Raw genomic sequence first — 24602 nt, 5'->3', positions numbered from 1 at the left:
GTCTTTGTTCTTCTTTTTCCAGTTCCTTAAAGTGTGAAGTAAGTGGTTCACTTGGGCTCTCTCTTGTTTGTTCATATAAGCCTGAAGTGATATGAACTTCCCTCTTCTCACTGCTTTTGCTGCATCCCATAGATTCTGATATGTTGTTTTGTCATTTTCATTTGTCTGTATATATCTTTTGATCTCTGCACTTATTTCTTCTTTGATCCATTCATTTTTTAAAAGTATGTTGTTTAGTTCCACATTTTTGTGGGGTTTTTATCCTCTTTTATGCAGTTGAATTCTAATTTCAAGGCTTTATGATCAGAAAATATGCTTGGTACAACTTTGATTTTTCTGAATTTGCTGATGTTGTTTTTGTGGCCCAACATATGGTCAGTTCTTGAGAATGATCCATGTACACTGGAGAAAAATGTATACTCTGTCACTTTGGGATGAAATGTCCTGTAGATGTCTATCATATCCAGGTTTAGGTGCTCTAGTGTTTTGTTTAAGGCCAATATATCTTTATTGATTCTCTGTTTGGATGACCAATCTAGAGCTGTCAGCAGTGTATTGAGGTCTCCAAGTATGATTGTATTTTTGTCAGTTTTTGTTTTAAGGTCAATAAGTAGCTGTCATATATTTTGGTGCTCCTTGGTTTCGTGCATATATATTAAGAATTGTTATGTCTTCTTGATTCAGCGTCCCCTTAATCATTATGAAATGACCATTTTTGTCTCTGAGTACTTTTGCTGTCTTGTAGTCAGCATTATCAGATATGAGTATTGCTACACTTGCTTTTTTTTGGATGTTATTTGCTTGGAGTATTGTTTTCCAGCCTTTCACTTTGAATTTGTTTTTATCCTTGTTGCTTAGATGAGTTTCTTGTAGGCAGCATACAGTTGGATTTTCTTTTTTAATCCATTCTGCTACTCTGTGCCTTTTTATTGGTGAGTTTAATTCATTTATATTAAGTGTAATTATTGACACTTGTGAGTTCCTTATTGCCATTTTATGCATTGCTTTCTGTTAGTTTTGTGTCTTGTTTTATTCTTCTCTTTTGTTTTTCTATCTTTTGTTTTTGTTTGGTTGTATTCCATACATCTTTCCTCAGTTGCTATCTTTTTAAATCATGTGCTTCTGTGGTGGTTTTTTTCAATGATGGTTACCATTAAGTAATGAAAAGGGTTCCTACCTTGTTCATTCTAGTGCAGTATCTTGTGAGTACTTTTGCACTCCATCGTCCTTTGCTACTGTTAATCTCCGTCCTCTCCCTCACTTTTTTTTGTTGTTGTCACAGTTTAAATTTGGTTTTATTGTGTTCTTGGTGGAGCTTTTACTTGTGGTTTTGTTTTGTTTTGTTCTTTGTATCTAGTTGGAAAACCCCTTTTAGTAATTCCTGGAGTGGGGGTTTTCTGATGATAAATTCCCTCATCTTTTCTGTATCTGTGAATGTTTTTATTTCTCCTTCATATTTGAAGGATAGCTTTGATGGGTATAGTATTCATGGCTAAAAGTTCCTCTCTTTCAGGACTTTAAATATTGGGGTCCACTCTCTTCTAGCTTGTAGAGTTTCTGTTGAGAAATCTGATGATAATCTAATGGGCCTTCCTTTATATGTTGTATTCTTCTTTTCCCTGGCTGCCTTGAGAATTTTTCCTGTGTTGTTGGTTTGTGCCAATTTCATTATGATGTGCCTTGTAGTAGGTTTGTTGGGGTTAAGAAAACTTGGAGTTCTGTTTGCTTTTTGAATTTGAGGCTTTAGTTCTTTCCACAGGCTTGGGAAGTTCTCATCTATTATTTGTTTGAATATGTTCTCCATTCCATTTTCTCTCTCTTCTCCCTGTGGTATACCTATTATTCTTATGTTATTCTTTTTGATGGAGTCAGACAATTCTTGTAGGGCATTCTCATTTTTTTAAATTTTTGAGTCTCTTTCTTCTCTCTGTTGTGCCTCAAGTTGCTTGTCTTCTATTTCACTAATCCTACCTTCTATCTGGCCTGTTCTATTAGCTAAGCTTGTTACCTCGTTTTTCAGCTCGTGAATTGAGTTTTTCATCTCTGATTTGTTCTTATGTTTCAATTTCCTTGGTCATATAGTCTTTGTGTTCATTGAGTTGTTTTCTGAGCTCCCTAAATTGCCTTTCTGTGTTTTCTTGTATATCTCTGAGTATTTTTAGGATTTCTATTTTAAATTCTCTGTCATTTAGCTCCAAGGTTTCCAATATATTAAATTTTTTCTCCATAGATTTTTTTCTCATCTATCTGTGCTACCTCTCTGTCTTTTGTATCCATGATATTTGATTTATTTTTCCTTAATGGCATCTGAGGGTTGTTTTGTTGATAGTATTAATGAGAACTAATAAAGAATTAAAAGTTAAAAAAAAATAAGAAATAAAAAAAAATAAATAAATAAATTATTATTCTCCCCCCCTTTTTTTCTCTCCTCTCCTCTTCCCTCCTTCTTGAGAAAATCTGTGCTGAACTGTGAATTATATTGTGCTAAATAGAACAAAAACGACGTATAATGGAGGGCTTGATTTGGGGAGAAGTGATAAAGGGGCAAAAAAGGGGGTATGGACCCACAATATGCAAAAAAGGAAAAAATTTGGGTCACGAATAAAATGATTTGCTTTTAGGTGATGGTTGACTAAGCGATATGATGAGAGGAATAAGAGGGAAACAGGAGAAAGGGGAAAAAATTAAAAAATTACTATTGTATTTAGTGGAGCAAGAACTAGATAAAATGGTGAGCCTGGGTTGGGTGCACTGCTAGTGAGTTAAAAAAGTGAAGTGAAAAACCCCCAAAGCGCCACAAAGAAAAATTTGAGTCCCAGATAAAGTAATTTGTGCGTGATTGAGGATTGAATGAGAGGAAAAGTAAAGGAGAGAAGAAGAAACTAATATAGAGGGAGAAAAGAAAAAAAGAAAGAGGAAAACACAAAAAGAAGAAAAAAGAATAAAATGAGAGAGAGAGATAGAGTTAAGGGTTTTGGTGTGCAACCCTCATAGAGAGAAAGGAAGAAGAAAGAAAAGATAATGGGAGATTTAACACTTATGGGTAGTGTATTTCAAGGAGAGGAGAGAGTAACACCAGCAGAGAATTAAACGACCAAATTGGAAGAAGAAGAAAATAATCAAGACAAGAAGATAAGGGAAACAAATGAACAAATAGAATAAAATGGGATAGGTTATAAAGTCTTTGGATTATTCTTGATTTTGAGAGGTTATCTTGCTTTTTTTTTTCTCTCCCTCTTCCTGGTCGGTGACTCTGTACCCTGGGTCCTGCCCCTGTGGCATGCTTAGGTCTATGTGTGAAGTTGATAAGTCTCTATGACGATGTCATATATTGGGCTTCAGTCTCGATGGCAGTCGAGGCTCATTAGCATTTGCAGGTTCCGCCAATGAGCGAGTCCATAGTCCCGGAGCCTCTCTCCTAGTCTTTCCTTCCTGAATTAGTAGCCTGATGATCTAGCTATGGGGTTGCTGTTGCCTCTGTCTGGAGAGTAAGAAGCTCAAAGAGCTGGCAAATCCCCACTCTATTCCCACTCAGCACAGGGCTCTGGGTAAGACTCAATCAGTTAGAGCCGCTAGTATAATCAGGCAGGGCTTCAGCCCACAGAAAGACCTCTGACTCTGCCCCTCTGTCCGGGAACACGGCGGCCCACTATCTGCGCTCGCCGACCAGGATATCCGGCCAGCCGCCTCTCACTCCCGTTGAGGCGCCCTGCCCGCACGGAAAAGTTCTAGCGTAGGAAATTTCACTCCCACTCACTCCCCGCGCTGCTTTTCGGGGTGCAGGGGTGACCTCAAGATTCTGCTTTCGGCCCACACAAAGGCCTCTGACTCTGCCCCTCTGTCCAGGAACACGGGTGCCCACTCCTGGGGGAATCTCTCGCCCACTCTCCGCACTCGCTGACCAGGGTATCCGGCCAGCTGCCTCTCATCCCGAGTGAGGCACCCCGCCCACATAGTAAAGTTCGAGCTTAGGGAATTTCACTTCCACTCACTCCCCACACACTGCTTTTCGGGACGCAGGGGTGACCCCGAGGCTCCAGTTTCGGCGCACAGAAAGGCCTCTGACCCTGCCTCTCTCTCCAGTAACATGGACACTCACTCTTGGGGCTCTAGGAGGAATCTCTCGCCCACTACCCACGCGCACCTACCAGGAGATCGGGGTGGATGGCTGTCCCAAGTGCCTTTCTTTGTCTGGATTTGGCGTGAGCGTTAGCTTGTGTTGACTGGGTTGCCACAAGCACAGTTTTTCCTCGGCTTGGATCTCTGTGCCACAGCCTGGTTCGGACGTTTGTGCCGCAGTCTGGTTCTGTTCACATCCTATGCCCGTCTTAGTTCCTATACTCTCAGTTCCCAGTGAAAGCAGCCCTTATTTAGGTTAGTGAGGAAGGCGGAGTGTTTCTTCCTCCTTATTTCCTTCGGGGTTGATTATATATTTAGTCAATTTTTCACTCAATCATACCTTCGCATTTAGTGTGGAACTTCTGGAGGCTCCAAGGATAGATTTTTCTGTCTCTGGTTGAAGATCTTGTTGATTTCTTGGGGGAGACTTATTGGTATTACTCCTTACGGCGCCATTTCTCTCTAGGTTACTTTTTAAATTATAAGATTGTCTCTTAATCTGGTCGGCTACTGCCTTTGAGTTCAGGTATTAATCACAAAGATTATGTTCTGATTAGCAGTAGCATGTATGTGAGTTTGGGATTCTGTTGTTTGTTTTTGGCCACTGTTAATGAACACAGATAATAGGTAGATTCTGGAAGATCGTGGTTTAGAAGTGTTAGTTGTATGAAGATTGCAGGTCATTACTTGCAGAATTCTTTCTCAGCCCTTTAGAGGTATGGGTTTTGTTTGCTGGGATTGGGGTAGAAAAGAGGAAAATGTTTAGTTCTACCTCCTACCTTGCTTGACTTCAAGTGAAGACTTGGAGCACATTAAATTCCTAGCTCTCAGATAAAAATAAGTAGAGATTGTATGATTATATTTCCATGAACATGCAGAAAATAAAACCAGCAGTGAAAAAAAGGAGGTTCAAAAATCTACTCTCCTAGAGCTTGCTTGCATTCTAGTGGACAAAGCAAACAATACAGATTTCAGAGACTGCTGCTTTAAAGCAATTTGGGACAAGACATGAAGACTCACAAGACATAGCGTCTGAATGGGGCTGGAATATCAGCTCCATGAGGCAGGGTCACTTTCATCTCCGTAATCCCCATTGCCCAGAACATTGCCTGACACCTAACAGGCACACTATACATACTCATTGATTGACCAAAGACTAGATAAAATATCTAAAATAATGTAAGTTTAGTTTCACTGTTTTCTGGAAAACTCTGGGAATATTAGATTTAAATAATGCTTATTAGTCTCTGTACACCAACCAGAAAAAGATTCTTTAGGAGACTTACATTTAATTTATTAATAAGGTAGTTTAGTATGTGAAGGTAGGAAAATATTATACACTCACAGTGAGAGGAAAGGGGTTTTCTCAGTTTTATATACATAGAGTGCTTTCAGTAATAAAACATAGAATTGGACATTTGAAAATGGAGAAACAGGAAAAAACAGTTTTGTTGCCACTAGGGATTTACTGTGCGAGCTAAGAAATGAATGTATATTGGATTAAAATAGCTCATGAATTGCGTATCTCAAGCATCACTATTTAATTGGTCTGGAAGATGAGTCTACCTGAGTATCGCAGTGGGACCTCTAAAACGGACAAAGTATAATTTAAGAAAAAAATAACATGCCCTATAAAATTATACAAAATGTCCAGATGCCAGGTATTTATTTAAGTCGTTAACAAGGAATTTAACACAATGGTTAGCCTAGCTCAGAGAATTGGAGAGAATGAAGTATTAATAGTTGCTGAAAGAGAGACTGCTTAAGTAAGATTCAAAATTAGATATAAAACTGGTTCATGTCTTACAGGGCAATAAAACTGCAACATTTGGTGTTATTCCTTTTACAGGACTAAAGGAATTTGCATCTCTACCAGACAAAATTAATATGCAATGCTGTAGGACAAGAACTATTTGCATAATCATCATTTTTCTAAAAGTCAGTATTGTCAGGGAACCTAAAGAGCATGAGTGACAACCAGTTATTTACTGATTTAAGGAAGGCCTACTTGGTACCACACACTGTTCTTGGAGCTGCGGATGCCACACTGTTGCCCACATGGAGGTTCTCGTCACCTGGCATATTTGTGTATCCTAGCTGCAACCTTCATTGCTACAGGAAGAGCCTGACTCTCCCTGCATCCTTCTCTCTTGTGCATAGGAGGATGCCCCAGTACCCAGCAGTGCACATTCATACTAGAGGGAGACCAAGACATTCAGATACTATATTCTTGAGAGTATTGGTAGAAATAATTAAATAAGTCAGTTGTGTAAACATTTTGCTCTTAAATATAAAAAAGTGCTATTAAAGAATTTATATCTCTTAATATTATTTTAAAAGCTGGTTGTCTTTGTTCTGAATACTGTCTATAACCTAGAATGATTTGGTTCTGAGCTAAAGGTTTTACTGAAAAGAATTCATTTGCTTTTTTTACTGTTCACTTAACTCTTAATTTTTTTTCAAGCACAGATTAAAGAGAACACTGATTAAATTTCTGTATTCTTTCGTTGCTTAATAAGCATCTCGTATTTGGCATCTTCTCTTCCTTCATCATTCTTGAATTTTATCAATTTTTGCATTTTCTGCATATATGTGAAGTACTGCTTTGGTTAAACACTATTTAAGTAAATTCGGGTATATGTTTTCCATTATGGATCCCAAACAGTGTTCTCTGTTTTGGAGGAACTTACTTCATGCCTGGTTTCTGTAATGGCCTAGTCATTGTCCATTTACTGAAGTGTATCCTGCCATTAGTGGTTTTGTCATATAAATCATAATTGAATGTACTTTTAAATTCGTTGCAAAACAAATCTTAATCCAATTGTTTTGGAATTTGTGGAGTGTTGGGTCTGTCTGCTCCTACTCTTTAGCAACTTAGATCTCTCTGCAAAGTTTGATATGTTTTATTTCTCCTGGCATACAAGAAAATATCTACATTCTGTGAAGGTAACCTGATCATAGAGTTTTGTTCTGCTTTAATTATGTGTTTGAGCCAAATATTGATGTATTGTACCATTTGGCATATAAATTTAAAGAATACTTACAAAGACAAAAAAAATGTACTATAAAGATTTATTTTTTAAAACTTTGAAATGTATGTTGACTATATAAATTATAAATGAATACCTTTTCAGTTAGAAAAATCTTAGTATTTCATTTGAGTGTGTTTTTAAGATAAAATTGAATAAAAAATTTAAATAATTGTAGTTCTTATATTTAGACGTAATTTTGAAATGTCTTTTATTTGAATTACTTGGTTTAGTAACGAAGAAAATTAAGCTTTGACAGTGTAACGAAAAGACATAAAATTACTGGAGAAAGGCATGCATTCTTCTGGGTAGGTATACAGTCTTACGAACTGTACTTTTGAATTTCTGTTTTCTGTGTTGGTGTGTTTACATCACAGAGTCACTTTTACATAATACCATAAACAGAAGAAAGCAAGTTTTATTTGTTTTATAATCCTTGTGACATAACTGATGTTGGATACAGATGATTTTTTTATCCTGTTTGTCCTTGAAGAAGAAGACTGTGCAAAGGTAATTTACTCTTCTCTCCAATTTTGTGTCTTCAGAGGCTAGGAACTGCTCCTCCTCCAATGAAACTGCCACCTCCTTATAAAGCTCCGTCTGATGACAGTGATGAAAATGAAGAAGATCATGCATTTACCAACAGTAGGTTCCTTTATATTATTTAAAGTAGGTGCAGAATTTTTTAAATTGTGCTTTAATGGTTATTGTAAGTCTCCAGATGCTATGCTGTGGGTTCTTGGAAAATGTGCATGAATGTATCATGCTGAAAGAGAAAATTTACATTCTTCTTAACTTTTGTGACTTTATTTTCCTAAGCTTTTTCTCTTTGACACTAATACAATATTAGAGTGAATATCAAAGACAACTGGGTTGTACACTATTTTACCCATATTCAATCCCTGGTCTTTCTATTTGGTTGTAAATACAAAAATACTAGGTCCTTGAAATTACATCTGACCCACAATAGCTAGACTTGGATGTCAGTTCTTGATTACTTACCCTCCTCAAATGGATAGTGATGTTGCTAATACACAATTACAGAAAGCCTACCAAGTCGTATTGTCTCCTTTAGAATTCCTTTTATGGTTTCCTTTTGCATTAGCTGTATCAAATTACATCCATATATTTAAAATATATATTACATCTGTATATATATATATTACATCTGTATATTTTAAATACATATCCATACATATATTTATTAGAGTCTTTATTTAAAAGAATTTACATTTCTTTTATACATGTGAAGTTTATGTAGTTAGATCTAATTGCTATTTTATATGGAGTTTATTTTGGGGGGTGATGAAAATGTTCTAAAATTAGATTATGATGATGATTCCACAATTTGTGAATATACTAAAACTTATAGGATTATATGTTTAAATAGGTGATTTTTTTGGTTTGTAAAATATATATATATTTTATATACAGAAAGGAATTTGATATAGAAATTGAAAGAATTGCAGGTCTAGTGTGTGATTTTTAAGCACACCTTCTTCTATGAAAATAATGGGACTTACATCACAGGGTTGAGATAAGCATTAAAATAAGATAATAAAATCTTTAGCCAGCTATCTAGTGAATCTTCAACAAGTATTATAGCTGTCATTATTGGTAACAATTACTATTAAGTTGGCTTTATAACTTTATATCTTTTAACTATAATAATAAGTGTTTTAAAACAAATATAATTTTACAATAATTTAGTTACTTTATAAAAGTTTGGTTTGTACTCTACAATTTTACAGAGCCATTTTTCATGCATTATTTTCTTTACTCAACAAATCTTTGTTGAAAGCCAACTGCTATTTACTAACAGTGTTAATTAAGTGAGCCTTCTATGAAATGAATAGCATAACTCCATTTTTCTCAGTGGGCTCACTGGCCTGGAAAGGAGGATACAAAAGCATGGGAACAAATTATGATAAATGCCTTGGTTTTGAGCCTCTTTTGGAGAAGTTCATGTGATGGATACAATTGATATGTGTGTGCACATATGTAATACAATCCCTTGTTTGTATATAGATATTAGGACAACTGCGGCAGAGTGCAGATTGTTTGTTGATTATTCCTGATTTCTGGGATGCCTGAATGCCCATATTTGCATAGAGCAGTGGTAGTCAACCTGGTCCCTACCAGCCACTAGTGGGCGTTCCAGCTTTCATGGTGGGCGGTAGCGGAGCAACCAAAGTCTAAATAAATAGATAGATTTAACTATAGTAAGTTGTTTTATAAAAATTTATTCTGCCAAACTTAGAGAAAATTTGACATAAAGTACTTGGTCAGTAATTATTATTATATGCTTTAACTTGCTGTAGCTCTGCTTTATAAATTTTATAAAGTAAAGTTACTTCCCTACTTTATAAATCACCATTACTGTGGAACTGGTGGGGCAGTTAGAAAATTTTACTACTAACGGAGATACAAAAGTGGGTGGTAGGTATAAAAAGGTTGACTATCCCTGGCATAGATGTTAGGGAACCTGATTTGGGCACGTGACTGAAACTACGTTCTAATCCTAGAGCTACTACTACTTAGTTGTGACATCATGGACAAGTTACCTAACCTCTTCCTGGATCACACTTTCTTATCCATAAGGGATGAAGGGGGGTGTCTTATTATAACTTGCCTCATAGAATTATTGTGAGAATTAGAGGAAAAAAAAACATTTAAAGAGGTTAGTATAGGGATTGTGATAACTATTAAACACTCTGGTTTCCATGTGCAAAACTTTCACATATGTTATTAGGTCTGTCAACATACTAACTTTGTGAGGTCTCTAATTATACAAATAAAGAAACTGAAGCTTAGAGAAATTAAGGAATATGTCTAAACTAAACACAGCTAATAAATAGTGCAAGTGAAGTTTAAACCCAGATATTTTGCCTCCAGAGCCTGTCTATAATCTACACTTCCCATTACTTAAAACCCATTACTGTGGCAGAAATAGGTAGAAAGAGATTGGAGGTTATCTAGTCAGTAGTACTTTGATGCCATAAAATAGGCAGAGCACAGCACCCACCCCAAATGTCCACAGACACATTCACAACATTAGTGGGGCTCAGGAAGGACACTGATTTAGGCTCATGGGAGACCCACTAGTTCCACAGACTCCCAGAGGTCCTGCCCTGCTAAGCTTCGGCTCCCTGGCAGAATCTGGGCAGACTGAGTACATGGCTCTAGGACAGAGGCCAGCTTTCCCTCACATGCCCGATTAGTGCAGAGCCCTCCCTTCACATGGCAAATCTTGTTTTGGGGGGCCTGATGACTCTGTTGGCCTCACCCTGATGACTTGTTGAGATCCTTCCCCACCACAGAGGTCTTCATGCTCCTGGGGAGTGGCAGCTAGAGTTGGTATATGCTGAGACTTTTGCTGAGTGGCCTCAGACTCAGCACTGGCAATGAATTTGAACTGGTAACAATCTAGTGAATACCATGCTCCCTTACTTGGTGACTCACTGAGAACCAAACTCATGTACACAAGTACTGCCAGAGACTCCTTTAGTGACTGAGTCTAACAGGCAGCTAGCAGGTGAAAAAGATCTTGGAATACCTTGGACCTTTTTCTGACCTGTTCCCAGGCTCAGTGATGGAAAAAGCCAGCCTGGGTGCACAACTTGCACCTACCCATGTACACCTAGACCCATCTGAGGTGGTCACAAAGTATGGACCACTTTGAAGCTCTAAACCTGTTGCCCAGGGCCAGCCATGAGCAGTCTGACATTTACCTGCTCCTTAGTTGTTCAGTGATTGCTTTCTCATATGTGCCTTGACTGGGAGGGTTACAGCAGAATGAGTGACCCCTTGCTCAAGCCAGCGACCTTGGGCTCAAGCCAGTGACCCTGGACTTCAAGCCAGCAACCACGGGGTCATGTCTATGATCCCACGCTCAAGCCAGCAACTCTGCACTCAAGGTGGTGACCTCAGGTTTTTGAACCTGGGTTTTCTGTGTCCCAGTCCGACACTCTATCCATTGTGCCACCACCTGGTCAGACTAGATCAGATGGATTTAACTAATACTTTCAGAGCACTTTTCTCCAAAGTAGCAGAATATACTTTTTTTCCATGTATACATGAAACATTTTCTATGATAAGATCACATGTTAGAACACAAAACAAGTCTCAGTAAATTTGAGAAGTTTGATATCATATCAAGCATCTTCTCTGACCATGATGGTATGAAACTAGAAATCAATAACAAGAAAGAAACTGAAAAATACACAAACATGGAGGCTAAACATGTTACTAAACAATGAACAGGTTAACAGTGAGATCAAGGATGAAATTAAAAGTTACCTGGAAACAAACGAAAATGAGAACACAACAACCCAAAATTTATGGGACACAGTAGAAGCAGTCCAAAGAGAGAATACAGAGCATTACAAGCCTATCTCAGGAAACAAGAAATAATCCAAATTAACAATCTAACTTTACACTTAAAGGAACTTGAAAGAGGGCACAACCCAAAGTGGAGTAGATAGTATAAATCAGAGCAGAAATAAAGAAAATAGAATCTAAAAAATATATATATACAAAAGGTAATAAAACTAAGAAAAGATAAACAAGATTGACAAACTTTTAACCAGACTCATCAAGAAAAAGAAGTGTGAGAGGGCCCAAATAAATAAAATCAGAAATGAAAGAGAAGTAACAATTGACACCAAAAAAATACAAAACATTGTAAGAAAGTATTATGAACAACTAACTATATGCCAAAAAAATTGGACAAATTGGATGAAATGAATCAATTCCTACAAACTTACAATCTCTCAAAACTGAATCAGAAAGAATGAGAAAATCTGAATAGACAAATTACAACTAGTGAAATTGAAGCAGTAATAAAAAAAACTTCCAACAAACAAAGGTCCAAGACTGGATGGCTTCACAGGTGAATTTTACCAAATATTCAAATACCTGTCCTTTTCAAACTATTCCAAAAAATTTAAGAAGGGAAACTACCAAGCTCATTTTATGAGGCCAGCATTTTCCTAATTTCAAAACCAGGTAAAGACACTACGAAGGAAGAAAATTATAGGCCAATATCCCTGATGAACATAGATGTTAAAATCATCAACAAGGTATTATCAAACTGGATCCAGCAATACATTAGAAAAATCATACATCATGATCAAGTAGAATTTATTCCAGGGATGCAAGGTTGGCACAATATCCACAAATCAATATATGTAACACACCACATAGACAAAAGGAAGGATGGAAACCACATGATTATATTAATAGATGCAGAAAAAGCATTTGATAATGTCCAGCACCCATTTATGATAAAAACTCTCAGCAAAGTGGGAATAGAGGACCCATACCTCAATGTAATAAAGGTCATATATGACACACCCACAGGCAATGTCATATTTAATATATAAAAACTACAAGCATTTTCCTTAAGATTGGAAACAAGACAGGGATATCTGCTTTTGCCACTCTTTTTCAACATAGTACTGGAATCATAGCCACAGCAATCAGGCAAGAAGAAGAAATAAAGGCATCCAAATTGGAAAGGAATAAGTAAAACTGTCATTATTTGCAGATGACATGAGGCTGTATAGAGAGAATCCTAGAGATTCCACCAAAAAACCACTAGAATAAATAAATTCAGTAAAGTAGCAGGATACAAAATAAATATCCAGAAATCAGTTGCATTTTTTTTCCTAAATGCGAGGAGGGGATATAGTGAGACAGACTGACCAGGATCCTGACCAAGATCCACCCAGCAACCCGCATCTAAGGCTGATGCTCAAATCAACCAAATTATCCTCAGCACACAGGGCTGACACTTGAACCAATCAAACCCCTGGCTGTGGGAGAGGAAGAGGGAGAGATGGGGAGAGGGTGGGGAAGAGAAGTAGAGGGTAATTTCTCCTGTGTGCCTTGACTAGGAATCAGACCCAGACAGCCACATGCTGGACCTACGTTCTATCCACTGAGCCACCTGATCAGGGCAAAATCAGTGGCATTTTTATGCACCAATAATGAACTATCTGAAAGAGAAATTAAGAAAACAGTCCCATTCACAATTGCTTCAAAAAAATGATTAACTCGTTATAAATTTAACCAGGTTTAAAAGACCTGTACTCAGAAAATTTTAAGACACTGAAAAAGGAAATTGAAGAAGATACAAATAAGTGGAAGCATGTACTGTGTTCACGGATAGAAAGGATTAACATCATTAAAACTTTAGTCCATTTTACCTATAGCAATCTATAAATTCAATGCAATTCCTATCAAGACACCAATGATATATTTCACAGAACTAGAACAAATATTTTAAAAATTTATATACAACCACAAAAGACCCCAAATAGCCATAGCAATCTTTGGAAAGAAGAACAAAGTTGGAGGTAACATGCTACCTGACATCAAACTATACTACAAGGCCATAGCAATCAAAACAGCATGGTACTGGCATAAAAATAGACATAGAAATCAATGGAACATAATAGAGAGCTCAGAAATCAATCTATACTTTTATGGTCAATTAATATGTGACAAAGGAAGCAAAAACATACAATGGGGTAAAGATATTCTATTCAATAAATAATGTTGGAAAATTGGACAAATACATGGGAAAAAATGAAAAAAGACCACCTTCTTACACCTAAGTGGATTTCAGTCTTAAAGGTTAGACTCGAAACCATAAAAATCCTAGAAGAAATCAAAGGTAATAAAATTTTGGACATTTCTCTTAACAATATTTTTAATGATATATCACCTTAGACACGGGAAACAAAAGAAAAAATAAACAAATGGGGCTACATCAAACTAAAAATGTTTTACACAACAAAGGAAACCATCAACAAAATGAAAAAACACATGAGCTACACACCACTTTAATGTTTATTTAAAATCTAACTTAGATGAGCTTCAGCAAACTACTTAACTATAACGTTAACCCTGCCAAGAAACGTTTATTGAGTGGATATTATAGGTGGCCAGTTACTGTTCTAAGTGTTAAGAACAAAGCAGGGAACAAGAGCTAGCCTCTCATTAGCTTATACTTCAGTGGAGGAGAAAGATTATACACAATAGCATAGTTTAAATAGGGGTCCCCAAACTACAGCCTGCTGGCCACATGCGTCCCTTTGCTGCACTTCCGGAAGGGGCACCTCTTTCATTGGTGGTCAGTGAGAGGAGCACAGGATGTGGATTACTGTATGTGGTGCTCTGCAAAGTGCGGCGTTGCTCACGTACAGTACTACTGGTGATGTAGGACGCACGCGTCATGGCTCCAGAGCACGTCTTATCACTTGTTACGGCTAGCAGTGACAAATATGGAACCGGACATTGACCATCTCATTAGCCAAAAGCAGGCCGATAGTTCCCATTGAAATACTGGTCAGTTTGTTGATTTAAATTTACTTGTTCTTTATTTTAAATATTGTATTTGTTCCTGTTTTGTTTTTTTTTACTTTAAAATAAGATATGTGCAGTGTGCATAAGGATTTGTTCATACTTTTTTTTTTTTTTTCATTTTTCTGAAGCTGGAAACAGGGAGAGACAGTCAGACAGACTCCCGCATGTGCCCGACCGGGATCCACCCGGCACGCCCACCAGGGGCGGACACTCTGCCCACCAGGGGGCGATGCTCTGCCCATCCTGGGCGTCGCCATGTTGCGACCAGAGCCACTCTAGCGCCTGAGGCAGAGGCCACAGAGCCATGCCCAGCGCCCGGGCCATCTTTGCTCCAATGGAGCCTTGGCTGCGGGAGGGGAAGAGAGAGACAGAGAGGAAAGCGCGGCGGAGGGGTGGAGAAGCAAATGGGCGCTTCTCCTGTGTGCCCTGGCCGGGAATCGAACCCGGGTCCTCCGCACACTAGGCCGACGCTCTACCGCTGAGCCAACCGGCCAGGGCCATAGTTTTTTTTATAGTCCAGCCCTCCAACGGTCTGAGGGACAGTGATCTGGCCCCCTGTGTAAAAAATTTGGGGACCCCTGGTTTAAATATTGATAAATTATATAAATAAATAAACAAGGTACTATGATTTTAAAAAGTCTTGGAGGAGGAAATATTAACTGGAATGAGTAAAAAAGGTTGAGATAAGACCCAAATGACAAGAAGAGACCAGACATACAAAGAGCTGGTTTAAATAGTCATCATATAGATCAAATATTTTTTGAGACTGTGACCCACAGTAACATACATTTTACTTAACAACCAAGTATAGATATGTGCACACACACATGCACCTATAATTAAAAGTTTCATGAACTATTGCTTGCCTTGATAACGTATGAACTTTATTTTTTTCTATTTTATTTCATTATAAAACTCTACTTGCAACTTTTTTCTAAAACTAACCATAACCCTAGTCCTAGGCCTAGCCCTGATTCTAACCCTAACCAGAATTGATACCCAAACCCTATCCTCAAATATATCACAAACCCTAACCCTAATTATAAACTCAACTCCAACACTAACCCTAAATCTAACGTAATTCTAACCCTACTCTAACTAAAAACCTAATGCTATAAATAACACTAACCCTAAATATAACCCAAAACCTAGCCATTATCTTAACCCTAACCTTAACACTAACCCTAATGTATGTTATTTTTTTTCAATTACAGTTTACATTTAATATTATTTTGTTTTAGTTTCAGGTGTATAGCATAGCAGTTAGACAATTATATACTTTACTAAGTGCAAATCTATTTCTTGACCAACCAATGGGTTGCAACCTATAAAAAAACCCAATTGCTGGCCACCACCATTACATCTGGGAGGACCTGATAATTCACAAATGATGCAGTTGTCAATGTCAAAAATTAAAAACCTTTGTCAACAATTAGTAAAGCTATGTATGAATTACACAAAGTAAACAATTTTCTAGTCAGTATTATCTACTTAAGAAATATAATAAAAATTGCCTAATAGCGATAACAAGAGCAAGAAAATATCAAGGAATGATATATTTAAAAATGTAAAACTCTTGGTAATGATCCATAATTGTGTAAGTCATTCACTCTTTGACAATGTGATGAAAGCTATAAACCCATTCCCCAGAAAAATGTATGCAGATACATGGAACCATTGTCACCCATGTACATGGATTCACACACACACACACACACACACACACACCATTTTAAATAGGCATCATTTTGCCTATTTGTGGAAATCTTGAAGCTCGTTTAAGAATTCATGGGCTGTATGGCCCTGGCCGGTTGACTCAGTGGTAGAGCGTTGGCCTGGCGTGCAGGAGTCCTGGGTTCGATTCCCAGCCAGGGCACACAGGAGAAGTGCCCATCTGCTTCTCCACCCCTACCCCTCTCCTTCCTCTCTGTCTCTCTCTTCCCCTCCTGCAGCCAAGGCTCCATTGGAGCAAAGTTGGCCCAGGCGCTGAGGATGGCTCTGTGGCCTCTGCCTCAGGTGCTAGAATGGCTCTGGTAGCAACAGAGCAACGCCCCAGATGGGCAGAGCATCGCCCCCTGGTGGGCATGCCGGGTGGATCCCGGTCAGGCGCATGCGGGAGTCTGTCTGCCTCTCCATTTCCAACTTAAGAAAAATACAAAAAAAAAAAAAAAAAAAAAGAATTCATGGACTGTTTGATCTGTGGTGGTGCAGTGGATGAGGCATCAACCTGGAATGCTGAGATTGTAGGTTCAAAAACCTAGGCTTTCCCGGTCAAGGCACCTGAGAGAAGCAACTACTACAGATTGATGCTTCCTGCTCTTTCCTTTCCTACCCCCTTTCTCTCTCTTTCCTCTCTCTAAAATCAATCAATAAATTAAAAAAAATTTTTTTTAGATGAAAGAAGGGGAGGTAGTAAGGCAGATTCCCTTATGCACCCCAACCACGATCCACCTGGCCACCTCATTTAGTGTCAATGCTTGAGTACCAAGCTATTTTTAGTGCCTGAGGCTGATGATGCTCCAGCTGAACTATCCTCAGTGCCTGGAGCCATGCTCAAACCAATTGAGCCATTATGGGAGGGGAAGGAGAGAAGGAGGAGAGGGAAGAAGGGAGAAGCAGATGATTGCTTCTCCTGTGTGCCCTAACTGGGAATTGAACCTATGTTGCCCATGTACCAGGCTGATGCTCTATCCATTGAGCCACTAGCCAGGGCCAAATTTTAAAAATCTTTTAAAAAATTTCATGGTCACAGGTTGACAACATCTACAGTTTCTTTTTTGAAGAAAACTATGGAACTTTAATTAAGAAGATTTTTGGAGGTAATAGTGATATATTATTTTCCTGATTGGAGTACTAAGTGTATTATAGATTTTAATTATTTCTAACTTAGTCTATAAGTTTAAGGTAATTTGAATCCAAATCTTACACATATATAGGCTTTTAAAAAATATGACAGTTTAATTGAAAATTGATTTATAAATGAAAAGCTAGACAGTATCAGACTATATTCTAGACTGGTGGTTTTCAGACTTAATCTGGAACTTTTAGAAATAAGTTGTGAGTGTTTAGGATTGTCTAAGTCAGATTTACTCAACTTCTCCCTGTTGCCATTTTTACCAGATAATTCTTTGGGGGTGAAGGTTGTCCTTTACATTGTAGGGTGTTTAATAGTATCCCCAGTGTCTACCTGCTGAATGCCAGTACCACTCTCTTTCCCATGCCAGTTGTAACAACCAAAAATGTCTCTGCATATTGTCACTTGTCCCCTGGTGTAAATGGATGAGGGTTTCTGCTGTCATTTATTAGTTGGGGTGCCTATGTCATTGTATTGTATAGGACAGTCCTATACAATGAAAAATTGTCCTGCCCAAAGTACCAGTAGCGCTCGTTTTTAAAAACATTGTTTAAAACTGCACTAATTAAATAAGTTTAGTAACAAAAGAATCATGTACTGTAAGATTATTAAAATATAATTTTGATACAGATAAAGGCCTTTCATATTATTATACCAACAGTATAAAGGAAAATAATTATAAGTTTATATAAAAATTAAAAACATTATGTATATACATATACATAAATATATCTGTAGTCAGAAGAAAAGGGTATGTATAACAATTAAAAAACATGCAAAGATCAGACAGTATATAACCAAAGAAAAAGATATGAGTAACAAGTACAATAAGTCTGTTCAGCCTCACTAATAATAAGAGAAATGTAAATTAACTTAAAAATCAGATATTTTTGACCTATTATGTGAAGATTTTAAAAATTAATATTTCTAATGTTGGAAAGGTTGTAGAAAAATAAGAGCTTGTATACTGTTAGTAGGATTCATGTACCTTTTTTCTGGAGATCCATTTGGCAGTATGTATACAAAATTCAAATGTGTGTATTTTTTGACTGAATAATTCAATTTCCAGTGATAGCACCTAAGGAATTCATTGTCCATGTGAATATATGTATATGTAAATGTATATATACCTTACACAGATGTTTATTGCAGTATTTTTCACTAGTAGCAATTATAGTGATATGTATTATATGTAATTAATACAAAATATAATCTTAAGTCACTTTATCTCTAAGCACTTCTAGCCATTTGAGCTGAAACCAGCTGCATCTCTTTTCCTTCAGTTCTCTCATTTGTAAGATGGGGTATAATGGTGCTTCCTACACTGGTTGGTTATGATAGACTAGAAGAAATACAACATGCTTATATAGAAAGTGACATATACGAAGGACTCTTAAAACATTAGTGACTACTCTGTTATTATTAATAGTGACAAAATTTTTTTCACTCACCAAATATTGCCATTACAGAATGAAATTCTGGTGTAAGTATATATTAAAATGTTATCCAAAACTTATTATAACTTAATTTTTAAAAATTTTATCAATCAATTTTATTTTTAAGGTGAGAGGAAGGGAGATAGTGAGCAAGATTTCTGCATGTGCCCAACAGGGATCCACCCAGTGGTTGCCATCTGGCACTGATGCTGATATCAACCAAGCTATCTTTAGCATCTGAGGCTGACACACTGGACCATCAGAACTATCTGCAGCGTCCAGGGTTGAGCTCAAATCAATTGAGTCACTGGCTGCAGGAGAGGAAGAGGGAGAGAAGGGGGAGAAGGAGTGGGCGAGAAGCAGATGGTCACTTCTGTGTGCTCTGACCGGGAATCGGACCTAGGATGTCTATATGGTGGGCTGATGTTCTATCTATCCACTGAGTCACCGTCCAGGGCCAGCAATCAATTTTTTGAATTTAACTTTATCGTGTAACAATACATTAATTCTGTCTACCTCTAGACTGCTTCTTGATCATCACTGATAACAGTGATACTATTACACTTTCACTCTGAACTGGCAATCACTAGAATAGAAAAAAATTTGGAGTACTTTATTTTTTTTTAAACTTTGATACATTGTATTTTATTTTTATTTATTTATAATTTATTGTGTTGACATAGATTCTAGTATTGCCCCGAATGCATCCCCCCTCCCCTGTATTCTCCTCAAGTACTTTATTTTTATCTAATACTTTTTCTATCCTTTAGTTTCTTTGGACTAAAGTTGGAATTATCATAGAAATATTTGTATATGATTTTGTAATTTCTCCTTCTCATGGAATTTCAGTGTTGTAGGTTTGACAATTGTCTTTTGTTTTTTTCCATTCCTTTCAATGTAGAACAAATACACAGGAGTTTTATGTGAGAATTTCATGGCCTAAATAGAATTTCCCAAACAGTCCTACAAAGTTTATGATATGACTTAATCTCTGATATTCTGCCTTATAGTTTTTTTGTTTTGTTTTATTTTGTTTTTAGAAAGAAGAGAAAGACAGGAAAGGAGAGAGATGAGCTTCAACTCAGAGTTGAGGCACTTTAGTTGTTCAGTGATAGCTTCTCATACATGCCTTGACTGGGAGGCTCAAGTTGAGCCAGTGTCCCCTTGCTCAAGCCAGCAACCCTGCACTCAAGCTGGCGACCTTGGGGTTTTGAACCTGGGACCTCAGCATCCCAAGTTGACACCCCATTCACTGTGCCACCACCAGTCAGTCTCTGCCTTCTAGTATTTAAATATTTATGAGTATCTGTTGATTGACACAGGTTATAATGTAGAGTTAATTCTCTTAAAATTCACATTAACTGTCAATGTACTTTCCTATTTAACCTTTAATTTTTTTATTTTCAATACAAAAAAATCAGCTTTCATTCTCATCTTTAATCATTTGTAGTATTTTATATTTATGCTTCAGTTAACTGATGGAACTTCATCATATCAAGCACATAAAGAAATTTTTTACTCCAAGTTACATGAGAAATTCTAACCTAGTTAGTAACAGTAGATTGAAATGTTAGCCTTGTTTGAATAATTGCCATTAATACACAGGTTGTTTTTATTCTTGAATTTATTGGGTGACACTGGTTAATGTAATTATACGGGTTCCAAGCACCCAGTTCTATAACACATCTCTGTACACAGTATTGTCTCTTCACCCCCCAACACCATTTTGTTTTTATTGTTAATTCCTGCTGTTCCAGGATCATTTATCCTGCCTTGGTTCTGAGGGACCTGAACGATGTTCAAATGTCATTCCGTTCTTTGGCCTTCCAGAGGCCAAAGACAAATAGCAGATTTCAGTCAAATTCTTAGGCCAAAGCTTAACTTTGCAGAATTTTAGTATGTTTTCATTGAAAAAAACATGCAGAAACATTTGAGAAAATAATTCTACTTTCAACTCTTTTTAATCCACTTGAGTTTTGTATAGCAAAATACGGTTATTTGGAAGAAAAAAAAGCATCTATCTTGCATCTCAATAATAAAACAAACCCAATTTTTAAAAATGGACAAAACTTGAAATGAGAGTTTACCAAAAGAATATACAAATGACTAATAAGCACATAAAAATGTTCAACATTATTAATATTAGGGAAATGCAAATTAAAAACCACTATGCATCCACTAGAGTAATGTTAATAAAAAAGACAAGCATACAACTAGAAGTCTCATGCACTGCTGGTGGGAATGTAAAATGAGTCATTTACTTTGGAAAACAGTTTGAGAGTTTCTTAAAAAGTTAACCATAAGTTTATCATACAACCCAGCAATTTCTACCTTATATATCATTATCAAGAGAAATGAAAGCATATGTCTATATAGACTCCAACATGAATGTACACAGCAGCATTCTCATAATAGTCCAAAACTGGAAATAGTTTAATGTCCATCAAATGGTGAATGGATAAATAAAATGTTGTATATCTATACAGTAGAATACTGTTCAGTGGTGAAAAGACACAAAATACTGACACATGCTCATTATGCTAAGTAAAGGAAGCATAAAGCAAAAAACTACATACTGTATAATCTCAGTTTTACAGAATGTTTATAAAAACCAAATTTGTACAAATAGAAAACAGGACAGTGGTTGGGTTGCCTTTGGAGTTGATGAAAATTGTTAGGGTGATAAAATATTTTAAAACTGGATTGCCTGACCTGTGGTGGTGCAGTGGATAAAGCATCGACCTGGAAATGCTGAGGTCGCCGGTTCGAAACCCTGGGCTTACCTGGTCAAGGTACATATGGGAGTTGATGCTTCCAGCTCCTCCCCCCTGTCTCTCTCTCCTCTTTCTCTCTGACTCTCTCTCTCTCCTCTCTAAAATGAATAAAAAAAACAAAAAAAAACTGGATTATAGTGACAGTTGCATACCTCTATAAATTTACTAAAAACCATTGGACTGTATGCTTTCAATGAGTTAAGTTCATGTTGTATAGTTATACCAAATGAAACTATTAAAATGATCTCAAAGTTAATTATTTTAAATTAAAGAATCACATTTGTAAGCGGCAACTAAAACATGTGAAAAGGTCTATGTTAAAGGAGGACAATCAAATAGCAAATTATGTTAAAGAAAAGAATAAAAGTATTTTAGCCTGACCAGGTGGTGGCGCAGTGGATAGAGCGTCGGACTGGGATGCGGAAGGACCCAGGTTCAAGACCCCGAGGTCGCCAGCTTGAGCGCGGGCTCTTCTGGCTTGAGCATAGAGCTCACCAGCTTGGACACAAGGTCTCTGGCTCCAGCAGGGGATTACTCCGTCTACTGAAGGCCCACGGTCAAGGCACATGTGAGAAAGCAATCAGTGAACAACTAAGAAGTCGCAACGCGCAACGAGAAACTGATGATTGATGCTTCTCATCTCTCTCCGTTCCTGTCTGTCTGTCCCTGTCTATCTCTGCCTCTGTAAAAAAAAATAAAAAAAAAGAATAAAAGTATTTTAATCAATGTCTTTCTTCATGGTGATGGGATTTGAGAACCTTAAAGCTCATCTGGTCAAAGTTTATAGTCAAAACTTCTAAGACCCAGAACAATTAATTTGCCCAAAGTCACAAAATTATTGTTCAGGTCAGGACTGGAATTTAGATCTCATTTGTTGTCAGGTTCCTTGAGACTGTCCCTTTCAGTGCCTTCTTTGTGCCCCATGCTAGTTTTTAACTTGAAGTAGACTCATGTTTGATGATGATTTATTGAGCAACTAGTAATATATTTAGTTTAAAGTATTACTTATTTTTTCATTGTGGACTCTAGTTGATCTCTGCCTTGCCAATAGATGTCACTACAATCAACAGCAATTATTACTATGATATAAAGAATGTGAAGAATGTTCACCTCAAATAAGCATTCATTAGTGGCTTCTAGCAATAGTTCCATGTTCATTTTACTAAATATATGAATTTATTTGCTTTCCTTTTGTTGTTTTTGACAGTGCGTAATAGGAGGGGAAATGTTAAAAGTAAACATCTAAGTTTCAAATTTTATGTAAATTCTTTTTCTCATTTCCTATAACTAATTATCCTTTTTTAAAAAATCTTTATAATAAAGTAAAATAAGTAGAATTCTCTTTCTAGCCCTATCATTGGAGACAGGTGGTCATTTTATTTTAATGAGTTTTATTCTGAAAATTTCCCAAGCATCAGTCCTTCACGTAATTGAGATGTATTTATTGCAACTAGAAAAAAAAATTGTATTGTTTAAGATCTTTTCAGCAGCATTTAAATTATGTTCAAGTGTTTTTTATGTTTTTATATATGATCAGTGATCAGATAGATGACTAATTATTCTACATTTTACAAAGAAAGGTCAAAAGATACTGTAGTAATGATCGGAAGGTAATTCTGAAGTAATTGCAATAACCAGCTGGTGGGGGGCAGGGCATTTTAGGTGAAGTTTAAGAAACCTCAATTATTCCTTTAGTGATTTTCCTGAAGCTTCTGAGTTTTTTTTTCTTTCATAATTTCCCCCCAAAAGCTAACATGAAGGCTTGACAGCTTTGATAGAATTCTTACTGCACATTTAGAATGTTAGTGAGACACAAATGAATCTCGCTAGGGGATGCCTGTATGTTCCGTGTGGTTCACCAGTTTCTTTGTTGTAAAAATGAATGAGCAATAAGGAGAGAGTAAGTTGTTGACGGTTCCACTCACTTTGGACACTGCCGTTTCCTTTTATCTGCATTAGAAAGATGCAGCTAATGTGATGAACTGGACTATTCCTCAGCAGGAAAAGTGGGTCATTAAAATATTAATTGAAGCTGGCCACAAAATAAATGGCTGTGTTTACCTTGCCTCCTGCTCTGGAATAGAGCTATCATCCTGAGCTAGCAGGGTAACTGAGTGCCACAGTCGGCAGCGTGAAGCATCTGAGGGTCAGATGTTGGAAGCCGGGGATTTGCTTCTCCCAGCATACTTTCCCAGGCAGCTTTTACCCACTGGCAGATGTGACTGTTAGCTTGAGAGGTAGCTGTCTGAAAACGAGCTTAGTTGATTGCTTCTCATGATAGAAATAGACTGACAATTTGCTCTGACAGAGAATAAAATCTAAGGGAGGAAAAAAGATAGGCCCAAGGTCAAAAGAAGAGAGAGGACAGAGTCTGGTGAGGATCTGAGCTGCTTCCAGCATTGACTGTTTAATAGGAATGCAGATACCCTGAAGGGAGCACTGGTACAGCGATGGTCCAAGGGGGTTTCCCAGGTAAGCGATCTGTGCCTCTGTGATCTGGTTCTTTCGGAATGCAAGCTTAAGCTGTTTCAGTGTTGGGGCAGAATGTTGTTTTAAAGGTCTGAACAATAAGTGAAGGCATTTGTCTTAAGTGGGAGAGTGAGGGTACATATGCATGTGCAAGGCAATTGTATGTTCGAAACAAACCTTTAAAAAATTCCATTCATCTGTATTTGTAGCTGGAATCATCCGTGTAATGTTTTCTTTTTGAAAAGTGGGGTAGTTTATCAGACTGTCAAGAATATACTAGTGGGTTCAGTGCCAAAATTCCTAACATTATGTTCATGCAGTATCCTCTCCTTTTAGAATTGTAATGGAGAAGCCACTGTCCTGGGCATATGTTGTTATTGTTATTTGTGCCTTCACTGTAATCAAAAGGGAAGATGATCTACTTTAGAACAAGGTTATTCTGATTAATTTAAAAATACTGACCATTCAGCATATGTTATAGATGAAAGCAGAATATCATTAAGGAATCAGTATTAAACAGAAGACTGCTTTTTCTAGATTGTAAAATAGC

At 37.1% G+C, this 24602-nt stretch overlaps 1 protein-coding gene and 1 non-coding gene across 11 annotated transcripts in view; one reads left to right on the top strand and one right to left on the bottom strand.

Annotated features, from left to right (window-relative positions):
* The window catches only part of PATJ (PATJ crumbs cell polarity complex component), a 418144-nt gene that overhangs the window by 168396 nt on the left and 225146 nt on the right, over positions 1 to 24602 (top strand). For all 10 annotated transcript variants that reach the window (XM_066269036.1, XM_066269031.1, XM_066269034.1 and 7 more), the window contains one exon: positions 7694 to 7793. In XM_066269036.1, the coding sequence (XP_066125133.1) occupies positions 7694 to 7793 (100 nt within the window). The remainder of the gene's footprint in view (positions 1 to 7693; positions 7794 to 24602) is intronic.
* TRNAT-AGU (transfer RNA threonine (anticodon AGU)) lies at positions 14942 to 15017 on the bottom strand. Its single transcript has one exon. It is a non-coding gene; the product is annotated as a tRNA-Thr (tRNA).

The sequence above is a fragment of the Saccopteryx bilineata genome, chromosome 3 (assembly GCF_036850765.1).
Source record: "Saccopteryx bilineata isolate mSacBil1 chromosome 3, mSacBil1_pri_phased_curated, whole genome shotgun sequence".
NCBI classification, from domain to species: domain Eukaryota; kingdom Metazoa; phylum Chordata; class Mammalia; order Chiroptera; family Emballonuridae; genus Saccopteryx; species Saccopteryx bilineata.
This window is presented reverse-complemented; position numbering and strand designations above follow the sequence as displayed.